Source organism: Miniopterus natalensis, chromosome 14, assembly GCF_054644295.1.
Source record: "Miniopterus natalensis isolate mMinNat1 chromosome 14, mMinNat1.hap1, whole genome shotgun sequence".
NCBI lineage: Eukaryota > Metazoa > Chordata > Mammalia > Chiroptera > Miniopteridae > Miniopterus > Miniopterus natalensis.
The window spans coordinates 43925474-43944054 of NC_142094.1; the positions used below are offsets into that span (position 1 = coordinate 43925474).

At 47.1% G+C, this 18581-nt stretch overlaps 1 protein-coding gene across 12 annotated transcripts in view; it reads left to right on the plus strand.

Moving 5' to 3' along the window:
- The window catches only part of GBF1 (golgi brefeldin A resistant guanine nucleotide exchange factor 1), a 104347-nt gene extending 88262 nt beyond the window's left edge, over positions 1 to 16085 (plus strand). For 6 of the 12 annotated variants that reach the window (XM_087824531.1, XM_016219922.2, XM_016219923.2 and 3 more), the window contains 27 exons: positions 646 to 840; positions 1075 to 1264; positions 1848 to 1988; positions 2388 to 2476; positions 3390 to 3592; positions 4020 to 4143; positions 4411 to 4536; positions 4798 to 4880; positions 5516 to 5752; positions 6032 to 6125; positions 6505 to 6681; positions 7011 to 7075; positions 7161 to 7284; positions 7491 to 7562; positions 7705 to 7799; positions 8048 to 8201; positions 10637 to 10862; positions 11368 to 11528; positions 11661 to 11913; positions 12038 to 12243; positions 13075 to 13225; positions 13332 to 13462; positions 13666 to 13767; positions 14044 to 14157; positions 14304 to 14484; positions 14629 to 14757; positions 15234 to 16085. In XM_087824531.1, coding sequence (XP_087680657.1) covers positions 646 to 840; positions 1075 to 1264; positions 1848 to 1988; positions 2388 to 2476; positions 3390 to 3592; positions 4020 to 4143; positions 4411 to 4536; positions 4798 to 4880; positions 5516 to 5752; positions 6032 to 6125; positions 6505 to 6681; positions 7011 to 7075; positions 7161 to 7284; positions 7491 to 7562; positions 7705 to 7799; positions 8048 to 8201; positions 10637 to 10862; positions 11368 to 11528; positions 11661 to 11913; positions 12038 to 12243; positions 13075 to 13225; positions 13332 to 13462; positions 13666 to 13767; positions 14044 to 14157; positions 14304 to 14484; positions 14629 to 14757; positions 15234 to 15514 — 4104 coding nt within the window. In that variant the 3' untranslated portion in view covers positions 15515 to 16085. The remainder of the gene's footprint in view (positions 1 to 645; positions 841 to 1074; positions 1265 to 1847; positions 1989 to 2387; positions 2477 to 3389; positions 3593 to 4019; positions 4144 to 4410; positions 4537 to 4797; positions 4881 to 5515; positions 5753 to 6031; positions 6126 to 6504; positions 6682 to 7010; positions 7076 to 7160; positions 7285 to 7490; positions 7563 to 7704; positions 7800 to 8047; positions 8202 to 10636; positions 10863 to 11367; positions 11529 to 11660; positions 11914 to 12037; positions 12244 to 13074; positions 13226 to 13331; positions 13463 to 13665; positions 13768 to 14043; positions 14158 to 14303; positions 14485 to 14628; positions 14758 to 15233) is intronic. The other 6 variants (XM_016219924.2, XM_087824529.1, XM_016219927.2 and 3 more) reach the window with 3 other exon arrangements.
- The last annotated feature ends 2496 nt before the right edge of the window (positions 16086 to 18581 follow it).

Here is an 18581-nt window from a genome sequence, read left to right on the forward strand (position 1 = left end):
GGGTAGGATTTAGGGGCTTCTGTAGGAGAGTGCTTCTAGCCTCCACAGTTTGGTTCATTGTCTGTCCTCTTTAGTGGAGAAGTTAAAGAGATCCTAGAGAAAATTAGCTGGCTATAAAATGGGATAACCCAAAGATGAGGACTGGCAGGTAATCTCACCATGAGTTGGTAGAGCTCTTCTACCTAACAGCTCCTCTGCAACACAGGCAGGCAAGTCAAGCTGGCTTTGCCACTAAATTGGAAAAAAGAACTCTAAATAGGACCAGGTCAGGCTCACAGAGAGAGCACAAAAAAGGGCAACAGGCGACTTGTTTTGGATCAGGCATGAGATAGCCAGGCCTTATCCCCCAACGTGGAGGCCAAAGAGGGGATGTATTTAGGGTATGGATATCTATTAGTGTCTCTTTTTAGGAGTCTTTTTATTGAAGTTATTAGGATGACACTGGTTAACAAAATTATACAGGTTTTAGGTGCACAATTTCACAACACATCATCTTTACACTGTACTGTGTGTTCACCATATACATGTCTCTTAATGCATGCCTCCTGACAGGGCTTCTGCTTCCTGTTTAATGTTTTCCAATTTTGTCTCTTCCTATTTTGAATCCTTTCCTCACCCAAATGGCAATTAATGGGTTATTGCCAGATGTACATCAAAAAGCTCATGGAGATCATCACTGTGGAGAACCCCAAGATGCCTTATGAGATGAAGGAGATGGCACTGGAGGCCATTGTGCAGCTCTGGCACATCCCCAGCTTTGTCACTGAGCTCTATATCAACTATGATTGTGACTACTACTGTTCCAACCTCTTTGAAGACCTCACCAAGCTGCTGTCCAAGGTGCTGAGCATTATTTCTGGCTTCTAGAAAGAAGGCTGTAATAAGGAAATCTCTCTGGTAGTAGTAAGGGTGCCTCATACAGGGAGGAAAACACTTGAGAACTGGGGAACCAGAAGAAGAAAGGCGTTTTCTCAGGCAATGTAGAAGTTATAGGAGGTTGGGGATTTTTGGAAAAGGATCAGATAAGTGTAAAGTATTCTCACTTCAAGTCTGCTGGATCTGTTTACCTTCCAGAATGCCTTCCCTGTGTCTGGCCAGCTTTATACAACACACCTACTGTCTCTTGATGCCCTGTTGACAGTGATTGACAGCACTGAGGCCCACTGCCAAGCTAAAGTCCTCAACAACCTTACCCAGCAGGAGAAGAAAGAGGCAGCCAAACCTAGCTACGAGGCAATCGACGGTATTCGAGAAGTCAGCAATAGTAAGAGGCATTTCTTACTTTGAGGATCCCAGGGTTCTATGCTTATCCCTTCTCTACTCTGAATTCTTTTCCTGCTCTTATATCACTTCCTCTGGGGTACTCCCAAGTCTATGTTTTTGAGGTTTGGTGGTTTGAATTACAGGCCAGGCAAGCAGCTTAGCAGGGCTCGTGGACTTTGCCCTTTCTCCTTCTCCACACTTTGGCTTTTTTACAGAATTATTTATGGAGAGAAAAGAAAACATAGATTAAAGGATATAGGACTTCTGTCCCTAAAAGTTCCAGGTCCTACCTTCTCCCACCCCAGTATCTGCCTCCACTCTAATTAATCTCCTCAAGCTTCCCCTTGAGATTGAAGTTGCAGAAGATAAGGAAAGTGACTGGGTAATCTCTATTAAATTCTACAATCTAATGCTTGGCTCACCTGGGACAGTGTCTGCTTGTTTGGGCTTGGGTTTATCCTGTTCAGCGCTGGCAACCTATGTGGGCACATGCAGGCCTCCTTGGCCAGGTACTTAATTTTTCCTGTAGCTTTACTTGGCTTCCTACTCCATAAGTCTTCACCTATCTTCTTCTCTCTTACCAGCTGAGAGAGCAGCCAGCGATGGGAAAGCTGTAGGCATGGCCCCAGATATCCTAGGCCTGCATCTTCCAGGCGGAGGGCGGCTACCAGCAGAACATGGGAAGCCAGGATGCAGTGATCTGGAGGAAGCTGGTGACTCTGGGGGTGGGTACTGGGTGTCTGTAATCCTAAGCCCCCTTAACTGGGGGGCCTGGTGGAGAGCAGAGGTGGGGGAGCAGAGACACCCTAGGGTAGTACCTGAGTGCACCTTAGCTGGTCACCATGCCTTCAAACCCAGAGAGAGGAAAGAAGACATATGGAGCCAGCCCTAGGAGATAGAACCTCTAGGGAAGTGGAAGACGGATGAGGACAAGAAAATTTCTGAGGCATTCTTCTTTTTTTTTATCCTCACCTGAGAACATTCTTTCCATTGATTTTTAGAGAGGGGGAGGGTAGAAAAAGAGAAACATCAATGTGAGAGAGACCTATATCAACAATTTCTAAAAGTCACTTCCTGGTAAAAGAGGTCTTATGGGTTTTTCTATTTCTTCTTCCCATTCCTAGCTGACAAAAAGTTTACCCGGAAGCCGCCTCGATTTTCCTGTCTCCTGCCAGATCCACGGGAACTAATTGAAATTAAAAACAAAAAGAAGGTATCCCCAGAGCCCAGCCTCTACCCACCTCTGTCTGAGTATTCTTTGTAGGGCTTCTATCCCAGAGGATGAGACAGTCTAGCAGCTTATTGTACAACTTCCTAAGGTTAATCTTTGGGCTTGTTGGGACTTCACTAATCCCCCAGTTTCCTTTGAAGTCCTTCCCTTACTCCAAAACCATGTAGTTAGTCATACCTACCCTATTGTATGCTCCTAGACAACTGCTTTTCTAAATGAGAGCTGTTACTGGTGGTCACAAGAGCCCTGGGAGCTGGTATCATGGCCACTGAAGGTTATTGGTCTGGTCATCTCAAGCTCTGGGATGATGGTTGTCAATAAAAAGAATGTTTTGGTGTTCTTAACACAAAGAAAACCTTCTGTTTAGCCCTTTCTTCCTTCTATTGCTAGCCTAAATGACTTTGGTTTATGTGTGCCCTTGATTACAGGGCTATGAGTAGAGTTATCATCACAGTTAATTCTCCTTATCCTTCAAACTCCAGAGCCTCAAGAGCTAGGAAGCCAAAGAAAGACAGGGAAACCAGGCTAGGCTATAAACAAGATGCTGGCTATAAACAGATCCCAAGGATCGCTATAAAACTGTAGAGAAGAAAACCTTCTCTGGTCTCTTTCTTCTACTTTTTCCACAATCCTATTGATGGAGTAGAATGGTCTGTCCTGTGCATCTTGAGCACTCAGAAAAAGAGTGAAAAGGAGCTCTTCAGCCAGCTCTAATGAGACATGAAGACTGAGGAAAGCTAGGGCCAGTATGGCCCAGCCTTAGTTCTAGAACCACTTAGAACCACATTCTAGGAGACTGTTTGGTAACAAGCTGTGGACTGTGATCAAGTCCAGCCTGGCCTTGTCTGGTTTAGGGGCAGAGCAGCTTCTGACACCTCTAGTATTTCTTCTCCAGCTTCTGATCACTGGCACAGAGCAGTTCAACCAGAAACCAAAGAAGGGGATCCAGTTTCTACAGGAGAAAGGCCTCCTCACCATCCCAATGGACAATGCAGAGGTAGCCCAGTGGCTTCGAGAAAACCCTCGGTTGGACAAGAAAATGATTGGAGAGTTTGTGAGTGACCGCAAAAACATTGACCTGTTGGAGAGCTTTGTGAGGTGAGGAAGCCGCAAGAAATATGGGACATAGTTGTTGATCATTTGGGGAGAAAGCATCCTTCCCTCAAAGCAGCCTCAGTCAGTTCCTGCTGGTGACCTAGCTCTCACACTCTTCCATTTTTATCTGTTGGACCTGAAAGTCTCCAGCAAGATGGCTTTGGGAGCTGGGATGGAGCAGGGTCCCTGAACACAGGGTAGGTTCTGGGTTTCTAAAAAAGGCAAGAGTGCACTGATATGAAAAGTACTAAGGTTAGGAGTTTTCAAATTCTGGTCTGTGTTAGAAATGGCCAGGAGATACCTCCCCTTTGCTAGAGCCCTCGGGCTGCTCTTTTCCAGTAGGAGAAGGTTAGGAGGACTGTAGCTAATAGAGAGCACAACATTTGCAGCTTATATATTTTTAGCATCTTCATCCTTCCTCTCCCTATAGCACCTTCAGCTTTCAGGGTCTTAGGCTGGATGAAGCTCTTCGCCTCTACCTGGAAGCCTTCCGCTTGCCTGGCGAAGCACCAGTCATCCAGAGGTTGCTGGAGGCATTCACAGAGCATTGGAGGGTGAGTTTAAGTGTCAGGGGCTGAGCCTAACCTTCCAAGTTAATTTGACTGAGGGTTTCTATGGTTCCAACTAAGAGACTCAGCTACTGTCTCCTAAGAAGGCTGAGAGAATCATCAGTGAGCTTTTCTTAGAGAGTCCAGCTTCTGTTTTAAGGAATTGGCAAGAGGTTGGCCACTTTCTGTATCAGCATTGACCAGTGGGTTGGTGGTGCGTGTTTAATTGGCCGGAGAAGGGCATTGACACAGGTGGGGTCTTTGCTTTTTCAGAATTGTAATGGCTACCCATTTGCCAATAGCGATGCCTGCTTTGCCCTGGCCTATGCTGTCATCATGCTTAATACTGACCAGCACAACCACAATGTTCGCAAACAGAATGCACCCATGACTCTGGAGGTAAGCTTGAATCCCAGCCAAGGCAGAGAAGATCCAGCAAGCTTTGGAGATAGCAGAAATGACATGGGATATCTAGTGGGCATGGTTGACAGGGTTCTGGGAGTCAAGGAGGGCTGGCCAATCCAGAAGAGGAACTGCAGTGGGGAAGTGGGCTCTTCACTTACTGTTTCCTAAGTCCTATTTACCACAGACTCAAGTGTTCCTTGGGTGTGGCTTCAGCATTGACACATGAGGGGGGAAATTTTATTGGTCTGTCTCTAGGAGTTTCGCAAAAACCTAAAAGGTGTGAATGGAGGCAAGGACTTTGAACAGGACATCCTGGAAGATATGTACCATGCCATCAAGTGAGTATGTATGGCAGATGGTGTAGCATCTCTGTTAAGTAGAAGCACACTGCTCCCTTTTCCATATTTTAGAGTCACATCAGGCTGCAATGACTCATATGCCCTGGATTTAGCCTTGGAACTTAGCTGGGCAGCCCCCTCTCCCAACTCATTTCTTCCTTAAAGAAGCCTGAACAATATTGGGACTAGCGCTTTAAGCCAGGATCTAAACTGCCCCTGCTAAGCAGAGTGTCATGATCCCATTTCCCCAAACCAGAGCAGCTGGGTTTTCCTGTGTAGCTCCAAAGTTGTGTTCTGGGGCTAATAGAGAACCCAAGATGGGCACTGGATGGTGAGGCCTGGATCAGAGGTCAGAGATGGGACACTTAGTTCTTTACTACAAATCAGAAACTGTAGAGAGAATTGTGACATCTTACTACAGAACTAAAGACCTCACTTAGAGACAAGTCCTTGAGATTATGGGGAATTATGGAACACCTCTTTTCTTTCTCCCTGGTGGGTGGGAAGTAGACCACTGAACTTCAGTTTTGATGACCTCTCATTTATGGAGAGTGCCACAGTAAAGCCCCTTGTCCTAGCTTGGAAGCAGTCAGGTGCACAGCAGTGTACCTACTCCTTCCCTTACTTCCTGATAGGAATGAGGAAATTGTGATGCCTGAGGAACAGACAGGCTTGGTTCGGGAGAACTATGTATGGAATGTACTGCTTCATCGAGGTGCCACCTCAGAGGGCATATTCCTTCGTGTGCCTGCTGGTAGTTACGATCTTGACCTCTTCACCATGACATGGGGCCCCACTGTTGCTGCTCTCTCTTATGTCTTTGACAAAAGCCTTGAGGAGACAATCATCCAGAAAGCCATCTCAGGCTTCAGGTAGCTCACCTTTGGCCTTGGTATTGACCTCTTCCCTCCTCTCTGAGCTAATATGGTTTCCTTCATACCTCTCTGAGTCCTACTCTTATTTTCCTTAGAGTGGGTTCTTCCTGAGTTTTTGGAGGGAGAGGGTGAAGCTTGGGAAAACTCAGTCTTAAAAATAAAAGGTTTCCTCCTGGAACTGATTGGGGAAGACTCGTAAGCAAGCCTCCTCAGGGACTTGGAAGGACTTCCTGGCCTTCCAGTAACTCTGTTTCTGGGGTGGGGGTGATGTTACAGGAAGTGCGCCATGATCTCCGCCCACTATGGCCTCAGCGATGTGTTTGACAATCTCATCATCTCTCTGTGCAAATTCACAGCTCTCAGCAGTGAGGTGAGCCAGGGTGGGGGGAGCAGGAAATATGTACCTGGAGTTCCAAAAGAGGACCTCTTTGGGCCATGAATTATTCTTATTTTCAGAGCTGGTTACCCTCAGCATATTTCCTCACCTCCCACTTGACTACAGTAGAGCTTAGGCCATTTCTGTCTTGCATGCCCTAAGGTGAGAATAGCGTCACCTCATGTAATGGGGATGGAAGAGGATATGCAATAATGGGGAAGGCCTTATCCAGGTTAGCCCTTCCTACTAGTATTGTTGGTGATTGAAGGAGAGCCAGCAGAAGGACCCTCAAAGGACCATAGGTTGAGGCCTAAGAGGTTCTCTTTTTCAGACATTTGCCAGGCTCTAAGCTTCTTCTCATCTTGTTTTCCAGTCTATTGAGAACCTGCCCAGTGTGTTTGGAAGCAACCCTAAAGCCCACATTGCAGCCAAGACAGTATTCCATTTGGCCCATCGTCATGGCGACATCCTTCGAGAGGGCTGGAAGAATATCATGGAGGCCATGCTGCAGCTCTTCCGAGCCCAACTGCTGCCCAAGGCTATGGTGGAGGTAATTCTTGGTAGGAGACTAATCAACAGTAACAAGCAAGAGCTCCAAGATTATATACTATCAGTATATAGAGCTGGTTGAGAGTAGCACTGGGCTTGATGCCTACTGATGCTTACCAGGAATACCTCAAACGTAAGACCACAGATCTTGAGTGGGGTGACAGCTGTCAAGGAAGACTGGTAGAAGCCATTACCAGTCACCATATGGAGGGGCCCTAGTCAACAGTGTAAGGCAGAGAGCTATAAGAAGAAAGCCAGAGAACTTTGCATGGGGGAGCAGGAAATGCAAAGGGCATGTAGAAAGAAATTATTCTTGACTTGCTTTTCCAGGTAGAAGATTTTGTGGATCCCAATGGCAAGATCTCTCTACTGCGGGAGGAGACACCATCGAACCGGTGAGGGCAGATCAGAGTTTGAAGGCCTTGGGAAGAGAGGGTCAGGACTCTGGAGCTCACCTGGGCTTGTACTCTGTTCCTACAGAGGAGAGTCGACAGTGCTGAGCTTCGTGAGCTGGTTGACACTAAGTGGTACCGAACAGTCTAGCGTGCGGGGCCCATCAACTGAAAACCAGGAGGCTAAGAGAGTGGCCTTGGAGTGTATCAAGGTAACTGGTAACTGCCTGCCTACCTCTGGTGAACAAGCCTGGACCCCTCCCCACTGGACAGATGCCCTGTGAAACTGAAGAATAGAATCATTGAGGGCTTGTGACCAAAACACACTCCTCCTCTCTCTCCCTGGCTCTTGTGCAAGTTTTTTTTTCCCTCCATCCATTGTCACTGACCCCTTCCTTTTCTCTTGTGCCCCCTCCAGCAATGTGACCCAGAAAAGATGATCACAGAAAGCAAGTTTCTCCAGCTGGAGTCACTACAGGAGCTCATGAAGGTACAGAATGAAGAGGAAAGAAAAGGAAGGGCCAGCTGAGTCTGGGAGAGGAGACGGGGACAGTGGGACAGTGGTGTATACTTCAATTTCTGCCAGGGCAGGGCCAGTGGCTGCCTACTTTTCTGCTGTTGTTTTCCTCTAGGCTCTCGTCTCAGTGACACCAGATGAAGAGACATATGATGAGGAGGATGCTGCTTTCTGCCTGGAGATGCTATTGAGGATTGTACTGGAGAACAGGTAGAAGTCCGTCTTTAGGCAAGCCTCACACTGGGCTTATTCCAAAGGGATGGAAGCCTGGAGCCATCTTGCTGAGTGGACTCTAGGGGCAAGAAGCACATGAAACTGTAGGCATTGGAGGATAAACTTGCTCATTATCCTTGTCTGCTTAGGGTATAATACCTGAAAGGCCTACCCTGCATCAGAAAGGGAGGCTTATTGCCCAGTGGCCACTCTAGCTGACTATACTCATCCCTTATGTTCCTAAGGGACCGTGTGGGCTGTGTGTGGCAGACTGTTCGGGACCATCTATACCACCTGTGTGTCCAGGCACAGGATTTCTGCTTTCTTGTGGATCGGGCAGTGGTGGGGCTACTGCGCCTGGCCATTCGGCTACTCCGGAGAGAAGAGATAAGTGGCCAGGTAAGCAGAGTACAGCTGGGAGGGCAGGAAGGTATGCAAGGGATTAAAGTCATAGTGTCAGTTGTGGATATGGCCTGAGACAGAAAGTACATTTAGTGCCCCATAGAATGAACCCCAGTGACCAACTATGGGGCTGGTAGGATCTAATAGGTGGCAATGGGGATGAGTCTAGAACATCCTCAGGTATGAAGCTGATATTCAGCGCCTCTGCTGGCTCCTATAAATCTGCTCTGAGGGTCGGATGGCTGCTGCTTTGTGGCAATCCCAGCCCTATACCTGGTTTCCTCTAATGCTTAGGACCCTCCTGAGATCTCTTAGCTCAACTATAAAAGACAACAAGCATAGAACTAATAAGTGAATTTAGCAAGGCCCCAGGATATAAAATGAAGACGCAAAAATTAATCACATTTCTATATACTGACAATGAACATATGGGAAATAAAGCAAAAAAAAAACCCCAACAATACCATTTACAAGTGCTCCAAAAAAAATGAAATACTTAGATATATACCTAATAAAACATGTATAGGATCTATATGCTGAAAATTACAAACTGCTAATGAAAGAAATCAAAGAAGACCTAAATAAATGACAGGGCATACCATATTCATGGATTGGAAGACTCAACATAGCAAAGATGTCAGTTCTCCCCAAATTGATCTGTAAGTTTAATGCAACTCCTATGAAAATGCCAGCAGGAGTTTTTGTAGACATAGACAAGCTTATTCTAAAATTTAGATGGGAAAGCACAGGCCCTAGAATAGCCAAACATCTTGAGAAAGAAGAAAGTGATATTAAGGCTTACTATATTGCAACAATAATCAAAACTGTGTGGTATTGGTGGAGAGATAGACAGGTAGATCAATGGAACAGAAGGGAGAACCCAGAAATAGACCCACACAAAGATCCTCAACTAATTTTCTGAAAAGGGTACAAAACAATTTTTTAAAAAACAGTACATAAAACAATGGGGGAAGGATAACTTTTTCAATTACCAAAGCAATCGAAGTCCATAGTACAGAAAATCAAATGAACCTTCACCGAAGCTTCATACCTTACATAAAAATTAACTCAAAATAGATCATAGATTTAAATGTAAAATGTAAAACTATAAAACATTTAGGAAGAAACATAGGTGAATATCTTCAGGAGCTAGGCGCAAAGAGTTCTTAGACTTGACAGCAAAAAAGAACAACCCATAAAAGGAAAAAATGATAAATTTCGTCAATACTAAAAACTTCTAGCCCATATAAAAAGGAAGAAAAGACAAGGAATATATGTTTGCAAATCACATATTTGAAAGAAGACTGGTATCTAAAATATAAAAGAACTGAAAACACAACAGCAAAAAAAAAGAAAAAAATTAGAAAATGGACAAAAGGTATGAACAGACATGTCACTGAAAAAGATACACAGGTGGTAAATAAGCATGTGAAGACATTAAGTGATGCTCAATATCATTAACCAATAAGGAAATGCAAATAACAGAATGGCTAAAGTAAAAATAACAAGTGCTGGCAAGGATGTGGGTCACTCATACATTGCTGGTGGGAATGTAAAATGGTATAGCTACTCTATTGGCAGGTTCTTCTAAAACTAAATATGCAATTACGACACAATCCAGCAATTGCATTCTTGGGCATTTATCCCAGAAAAATAAAAATTTACTTTCTCATAAAAATCTATAGATATATGTTCATAGAAGTTTTCATTGTAATAGCCAAAAACTGAAAGTCAGATGATTTTCAACAGGTGAATAAACTGTAGTCCATACATACCCTGGAATACTTACTATTCAGCAATTAAAAGCAACAAACTGTTGATACATGCAACAACTTGGAATTAGGCCGAGTGAAAAATGCCAATCCCAAAAGGTTATATACTATATAATTCCATTTATTAAATTTTTGAAATGACATGGTTTTAGAAGTTGTGGACAGATTGCCAGGGATTAGGGATGGCCTCAGGAAACAGGCAGATGTGATTATAAAGGGGTAACATGAGGGATCCTGTGGTAGAACTCTTCAGCATCTTGACTAGTAGTGGATACAAACCTACACAGGTGAATAAATTGTGTAGAACTTAATACACACATGAGTAGAAGTAAAACTGAGGAAATCTGAATAAATTAGTGGATTGTATCAATGTCAGTATTCTAGTTATAATATTATACCATAGTTTTGCATAACGTTGCCATTGGGGGTAAACTGGACAAAGTGTATAAGGGATCTCTTTGTGTTATTTCTTATAATACATAACCTATAAGTTTCTCAATAAAAATTTTAATTTAAAAATAAAAGCACTGAAAAAAAAGACCAGGTGCTGTACCCTAACTTAGGTCCTAGTCAAAATATCCTCACTGGCCTAAGAAGACTGGTGGGAAAGGAGACTAGACGAGAAGTTGTATGCCTCTTCCTCTTCCTACTCCTACCCAGGTATTGCTGTCCCTGCGCATTTTGCTACTAATGAAGCCCAGCGTGCTGTCTCGAGTCAGTCACCAGGTAGCCTTTGGGCTCCATGAACTCCTTAAGACCAACGCTGCTAACATCCACTCAGGTGATGACTGGGCTACCCTCTTCACGCTGCTGGAGTGCATTGGCTCAGGCGTGAAGCCTCCAGCTGCCCTGCAGGCCACAGCCAGGGCTGATGCACCTGATGCTGGTAAGCCCTTTTCCAGGGAGACCCATACTAGCAGATAACAGTTATGGCCCCAGAGGTTGATACAGGAAGAAAAAACAGGTTATTGTGTTCAGCAGATTAGATACCCATGGCTTCAGCCATCTGCTTCCATAGCTTCCTATACCCACTGGCTTCTCCCCAGCACACCCTCAGCATGAAGGCAAGTAGGTAGCAGAGAAGGCGTGAAGCCAGGCTAACTACTGTCCTGAGGACTGTTTTCTCAGAAACTGTGAGAAACTGCCACCTCCCTCCCCTGACAGTTGCTCCTAGATGCCATCAGGAACCCAAATTAGCCTGCTGCCCTGTTTGGTCAAGAGAGAAGCTGTCCAGACCATCCTTCAGCCCTCTGGTGACAGGGCTGAAACTAAGCCAGACCAAGAAAGAGGAGAGGCCAGGCTTCAGCACCTTTCTTCTGAGAGCTGAAATTATTTCCTCACCCAATGTCCCCAACCTCACTTTGACTCTGCCTTTCTCCTTGACGGCTCAGGGGCTCAATCAGACAGTGAACTCCCATCCTACCATCAAAATGATACGAGCCTGGACCGAGGGTACACTTCCGACTCGGAGGTCTACACTGACCATGGCAGGCCTGGCAAGATCCACCGATCAGCGACAGATGCTGACATGGTCAACAGTGGTTGGTTAGTGGTGAGTGAGCCTATGGACAGCAGATGAGACTTCCCTCCTTGGCATGTGGGGAAGATTTCTGGTCCTCTGAGGGGCATCCAGGGGAAGATCTGGTTCAAGCCTGGGTTCCCAGCTCCTCTGTGTATTTTACAGGTGGGGAAGGATGACATCGACAACTCCAAGCCAGGGCTTGGGACTGGACCCAGCCGGCCAGGCCCGTCACCCCTGGTCAATCAGTACAGTCTAACAGTGGGATTGGACCTCGGGCCACATGACACTAAGTCTCTGCTTAAGTGTGTGGAATCGCTGTCTTTCATCGTGCGTGACGCTGCCCACATCACACCCGACAACTTTGAGCTCTGCGTCAAGACTCTCCGCATCTTTGTGGAGGCCAGTCTTAATGGCGGTGGGTCACCCAATGAAGGGACAGTTGGGGAGTAGCCATGTGAATATACAGGGGACAGGGAGGAAAAGGCAGGCCATCTGTGCCCATGTTTGCGGAAATGTGACCTAGATCTGGCTCTGCTCAGGGTGCAAGTCCCAAGAGAAACGTGGCAAGAGTCATAAATATGACAGCAAAGGGAACCGCTTCAAGAAGAAATCCAAGGAGGGCTCAGTGCTTCGGCGGCCTCGAACGTCCAGCCAACATGCCACTCGGGGTGGGCATAGTGACGACGATGAAGATGAAGGCGTGCCTGTCAGCTACCATACGGTGTCTTTACAGGTCAGTCAGGACGTAAGTATGGCACCCTTTACTTCCTCCTCTCTCCCTGCACCTGACTTTGGGAGCATGGGCGGGGCCAGGGACAGCCAGGACTGAGAGGAGGGGCCAGGCCCTCAGCCACCACCTCCACAGTGTCCCCACCTGTAAGTCTTTGTTTGCTTAATTTTTAAACTAAGGTTTATTTTTTGAATCAGTAATACATGCACATGGTACAAAGTTCAAAAGGTACAAAAGGGTAAACAGATAAAAGTAAGTTCCGTTCCATTCCATTCCCTAGCCACTAAGTTCTCACCAGACAGAACTACTGCCACCAGTTTCTTGTCTATCTTTCTAGAGTTATTCTGTGCCTATTCAAGGCATATAAAATTGATTTTATGAGCAGAATTTTTATCACTAAATAAATAGATAGCTAATTGTCTTAAGTAGAATAGCCTAAGAAAAATGATGAAAACAAATTATTAAATCTGGGCAGACACTATTACCCATCAAAGCCTCTGAGCCTGAGGTATGCTTTCTGTTTTTAAAATAAGATTAACATGATAAGGTTTTGTCTATAGTCAGGTGTGAAAGAGAATTGAAAAGAAAGTATCTTTTTCACTGTGTAATTCAGTATTATTAAATACTTAGTCCACACCTCCTCCTTAAGTCCCCTCTGTTAGGCGTAATACCCAACTTTGGGAAACACTGGCTAGGACTGGGCAACTAGCTTCATAAAATCAAGAAGAGAGGAGAGGGGTGAAGTATGGTGTGATTGGTACTAGGGGATCCCTTGAGGACTTAGGGACAGTAGAGGGGTTCACCAGACCTAACCCCACTCATGTCCTTCCCCTCTTGTGACCCCAGTTGCTAGACCTGATGCATACCCTGCACACTCGGGCAGCCTCTATCTACAGCTCATGGGCAGAGGAGCAGCGCCACCTGGAGACAAGTGGTCGGAAGATCGAAGCGGATTCACGCACCCTCTGGGCCCACTGCTGGTGCCCCTTACTGCAGGGTAAACCTTGGGGGAGCAGGCAGGGGAGGGGCAGAGGTGGACCTGGAGCTTGGGAAGTACCAGGATTGGAATGCCTGAAGGATCCTGAGCCTGTTCTCACTCTCAGGCATTGCCTGCCTATGCTGTGATGCCCGGCGCCAGGTGCGGATGCAGGCACTGACCTATCTGCAGCGAGCACTACTGGTACATGATCTACAGAAGCTAGATGCTCTGGAATGGGAGTCCTGTTTTAACAAGGTAGGACTTCCCTCTAGTCTTAAGTTAAAGTTCAAATCCTTAAGATAAGGAGAGCAAGGCAGCCTGAAGAGCCCCTAATGGCAATCTTCAGCCTGTATCATACCTTCCCCTTCGCTCAGTACCCATCCACCCCAGCCCCTGGCTTCCTTGGTGCAAGGGTGCCAGCTGACCCTGCTAGGAGATGTTGGCTATTTACCCACCAGGTGCTGTTTCCTCTACTGACCAAGCTCTTGGAGAACATCAGCCCTGCAGATGTGGGCGGGATGGAGGAGACCCGGATGAGGGCTTCTACACTGCTCTCCAAGGTACTGCTCACCACCCTACACCCACCCACTCTCCTGCCTCTTCACAAGGAGGGAAGCCAAAACTGCTGGTAGGACCTAGAGATGCAATGTAGGTGCTCAGGACCCTAGCTATGGAGACTCAGTGGGACTTAGGGATCTGGGTGGATTTTGGAATTCAGAGAAACCTCTAATCTAAGATTTCCATACAAGGGAGGGCAGGCTTACCTCCTAGCCTTGGAGAAGGGTATAGAAGGCTCCTACCCTACCCTTGGCTAAAAGGGGCTGGTGGGGCCATAGGTCTTCCTGCAGCACCTGTCTCCGCTGCTGTCACTCTCTACCTTTGCGGCCCTCTGGCTGACCATCTTGGACTTCATGGACAAGTACATGCATGCAGGCTCCAGTGACTTACTGGTACGTTCTACCTCAGCCTGACTCCTGCTGCCTGCTTCCTCTCCCACCTGCTAGAAGTCTTACTGTTTCCCCCTTGGTGGCTACCTCCTCCTTACCATATTCTCCCATGCTGTCTCCAATTCTTATGGTCCCACTGCCACCTGTAGTCAGAGGCCATCCCTGAGTCTCTGAAGAACATGCTCCTGGTGATGGACACAGCGGAGATTTTCCACAGTGCAGATGCCCGAGGAGGCAGCCCCTCAGCCCTCTGGGAGATCACCTGGGAGCGCATTGACTGTTTTCTGCCCCACCTACGAGATGAGCTCTTCAAGCAGACTGTCATCCAGGGTAAGGGGCTCAGCCCAGCTTCATCAAAGAGTCCGGAGCTGACTAGTTCTCTATGTTCTAGGTGTATGGGAAGACTAGTGGGTAGTAGGCTTCACTTGAAAGAAAGCATTAAGAGCTGCCATCTGGATTCTTTGCCCTTTCCAGACCCCATGCCCATGGAGCCTCATGCACAAAAACCTCTGGCCTCAGCCCACCTGACTCCTACTGCTGGAGACACCAGGACACCTGGCCATCCACCTCCCCCAGAAGTGTCCTCTGAACTGGGGGCCTGTGGTGAGTTCCTCTGGGCCAGCCTGCTGGGTGTTGAGCAGGAAACAGGAGGCCTAAGAGGAGGCCCAGGGTAGCTTGGGGTTGCTGCTGAGCCTGGCTGTGAGCCAGGGGAAGGGGAGAACCAGAGAATCCTATCTGCCTGCTCTTCCTATCAGAAATGGCAGGACCAAGTAAGTTATGATGAGCTAGGTGCTTGAGATTTTCAGGCCTGAGAGGAGAAAGCTGGCTCTGGGACTTGGAGAATATGCAAAGGTTTTCCTTCAGGAATTCTAATAAAGACCAGACCAAAATTAACCTGACTAGAAATACAGCAAAGGAGGTAGAGCGTAGAGATAAGATAGCTGGGCATTGGAATGAGTTTCAAGGGAGACTCCCAACTATTTAGCCTGGGAGGGGTCATTCTGCTCAGGGGAGTGGGGAGGAGCAAAGATTGGCATGAGGGAGTCTAACAGCAGCCACCTTGTTCTTTCTCCTTACAGACTTTGAGAAGCCTGAGGGCCCCCGACCTGGCAACAGCAGCTCCCCTGGATCACCAGTGGCATCTAGCCCCAGCAGACTGAGCCCTACCACAGACGGGCCTCCACCCCTGGCTCAGCCCCCACTGATCCTGCAGCCTTTGGCCTCTCCACTGCAGGTGGGCGTGCCACCCATGACTCTGCCCATCATCCTCAATCCTGCTCTCATTGAAGCCACCTCACCAGTGCCCCTCCTGGCCACACCTCGCCCCACAGACCCCATGCCCACCTCTGAGGTCAACTAAAGTAGACCCCTCAGAGATCAGGACCAGGACTACCAGGCTGTCCCTGGCTCCCCCTCCAACTGTCCCAGAGGCCACAAACTCTTCAGACCCAGCCTGAGCTGTTGTCGCTGCTACTTGTATGGGGACCTGAAAAAGAGAACTTTCAAAGCCCTTACTAGGACCCACAGTCAGACTGCAGGACCTTCTTCCTGCTCTGCTCTCCATTCTTGGGGATCCAACCTGAGAACACACTCAGGTATCACCTGCAGCCTGGTAGCTCTGGGGAGGCATCACTGTGCCAGCCCTGCAGTGCCCGTCCTTGTGCCCCTCCTGCCCATCGTCAGGCATTGAGAGCCAAGCCAACCACTCTGCACTTTGTTTCCCTCTCCCATCCCCACTCCCATCAGCCTTGGGCCACCTTCTCCAGTTCTTCCTCTTTTACTAACTTGGTCAGTTTGGAGAGCTGATTGGCACCATGGAGGGTGGGCAGATGGGGGCTGGACAGTGGGACTGCCCACAGGAACGTGTACATATGGAAAAACAGGACAATGGACTTTTTATGATGTAATAAATGTCTTAGTACCAACATCAATGGTTTTCCCTCTGGTTTCCTTCTTGAACTTGTGGGCACCATGTTATCAGAATACCCAGGGCTTGGACCTTTCATGAACAGAAGTGACATGGAACCTATCAATAGTCTGGTCCATGTGGCCCCCTGCCAGACTCCAGGACTGAGGTCAGGATTCCCTTACCACTGCTGCTGCTGGACCACCACCATCAGCCCAGCAGTGCACCCTTGCCAGCAGGGATGTGCCAGGGGTTTAGGCAGTTGTCCTCTCACCTAACTGCTCCAAGGGGGACACCTGAGACAACACAGACTGAGGTCAAAGGGAAACCAGAGCTGAGCTGTAGTTATTCAGAAGTCTTCCTTTTGATGTGCCTCAATGTCCAGGAGCAAAAGGAGCCTATGGGGCATAGGAGGGGGCCATCTTGCCCACAGCTGTGATCGTGTGTATCTGGGCACAGGATATTCACTTGGGCTCCAAACTGAGGAGGAACAATTTTTTCCACCCCACAGCCTCCATCCATGCCAGTCACTGAAGCATGATTGGAGAACCCCTCCTCTTCTGTCCCCTTGCATCAGGGTAAGCTAGGTGGGCGTGTGAATGGGGCAGGCTGTGTAGCCCCTGCCTGGCTTAGGTACTGTGGGTTGGATGCAGGATGCTATGTATTAAGCTTTCCCAAGTGAAGCACCTATATCACCTTGGTTTCCTCCATAATGGTCCCTTCCCCCAGAGGGGGAGGGAGTGGTTCCATGTTGTACTACTAGCTGACCTCATGGAGAGTTAGGGAGACTCACTGTCTTCATTTGGGCCTAGCTGGCTATGTGATCATTCAGCATCTAGGGCTTCCCTGTGCTCAACATAACCATGTGGATGTCGCTGGGAGTCTGGACCTCTGTAAGTGCCTCCCTCAGGTGTGGAAAAGAGTGCCTCAGAAATGGGAATAGCCTGATGTGGAAAATACTGACATGAGACCTGAGCTCCTATACTAGTTTCTACCTCTTCCCTTCCTTCTTCCCCAAGTAGTCCCAGACTGTCCCTGGTTTCCCAGCCCTGCCCATGGGAAAATTAGGAGTATGACTGCACTTTCCTGTACAAGTGCAAAAAAGACAGGAACTACAGTCAGGTAGACACTCAGCCCCTTGGCTTGTAACAGCTATGATGTCTCTGTTCTACCACCTACAAGCTCTGCCTTTAGAAGCTTGCAAGTGTTTGGGGGTGGGGGAGGTTGATAATGTTGGCTGCTGCAAACAAGCCTGAAAACCATCCTGTGGTCGAAGGAATGCGACAAATCTGTGTTCCTCAGTTGGCCTGCAAATATTAGGAAAGAAGCTGGGATGATTGCAAACTGACCCTCTCCCTGCCGGGTAGCAAAGAAAAACATTTGTTGGAAGTCTCATTCTGTTATAGAAAGGTCAGCTGACATATACATGACTTGTGTTGTTGGCAATGTTGTCTCTGAGGAGGCAAAGGAAGCTACAAGAAAAACTAATATTCAGGCCCTAATTCTGACAAACAAGGAAGAGTGGCTCGGTGATGTGGAAGTGACAAATAACCTTGTGGGTAGTAATTCAGAGGGAAATGCTGGTCTTAATGATGCGTTCTGTAAGAACGCTAGGAGAGCAGATTTTAACAAGTTCAGAGGAAAGCTAGAGACCCTGCCATGGAGAAGTGACTTTGTGTGTCAATATTAAGTGCATGCTCACACACCTTGTAGAGGTATGCACCACTCTTATGGACGAGGCAATGGCTTCAGAGATACCAAGTCCCTGGGAAGTTAGGGAGTTGGGACTCAAACCCAGGTCTGTCTCACTCTAAACCTCATGGTCTTTCCTATAACACTGCTTCAATTTGAAAGTGGTGGTGGTGGTGTGGAAACCCTCCAAAGCTACCAATGCTCCTTCACTTACCATGGGCTTGCATCCCAATAAACCTATAAGTTGAAAATATCATAAATCAAAAATGCATTTAATATACCTAACCTACTAAACCTCATATCTTAGCCTAGTTTAAATGTGTTAAGAACACTAACATTAGCCTACAGTTGGGCAAAATCATCTCACACATCTAAAATGAATATACTTTAGAGTACTGGTTGTTTACCTTCATGATCACATGGCTGACAGGGAGCTGAGACTTGCTGCCTTGTCCAGCATCACAAGAGAGTATCATACAGCAAGCATATCGCTAGCCTGCGATAAAGAGTAAAATTCAAAATTCAAAGTACAATTTCTACTGAATGCGTATCTCATTCACATCATTGTAAAGTTGAAAAATCTCAAGTCTAACCATTGAAGTTGGGGACCATCTATACATACATTTTCTATAGCCTCTCATGAAAAATAAAAGGTTGAGCATCTGAAGAAACAGGCTATTACCTAGTAAGCTAAGAATTCACTAGAAAACTGGAAATAAAAAGAGATGTACGCAACCAAGAATAAAGGTGAATTTTCTAAGCACATAAGAATGATACCAGGCCCTGGCCAGATAGCTCAGTTGGTTAGAGCATCGTCCTGATACGCCAG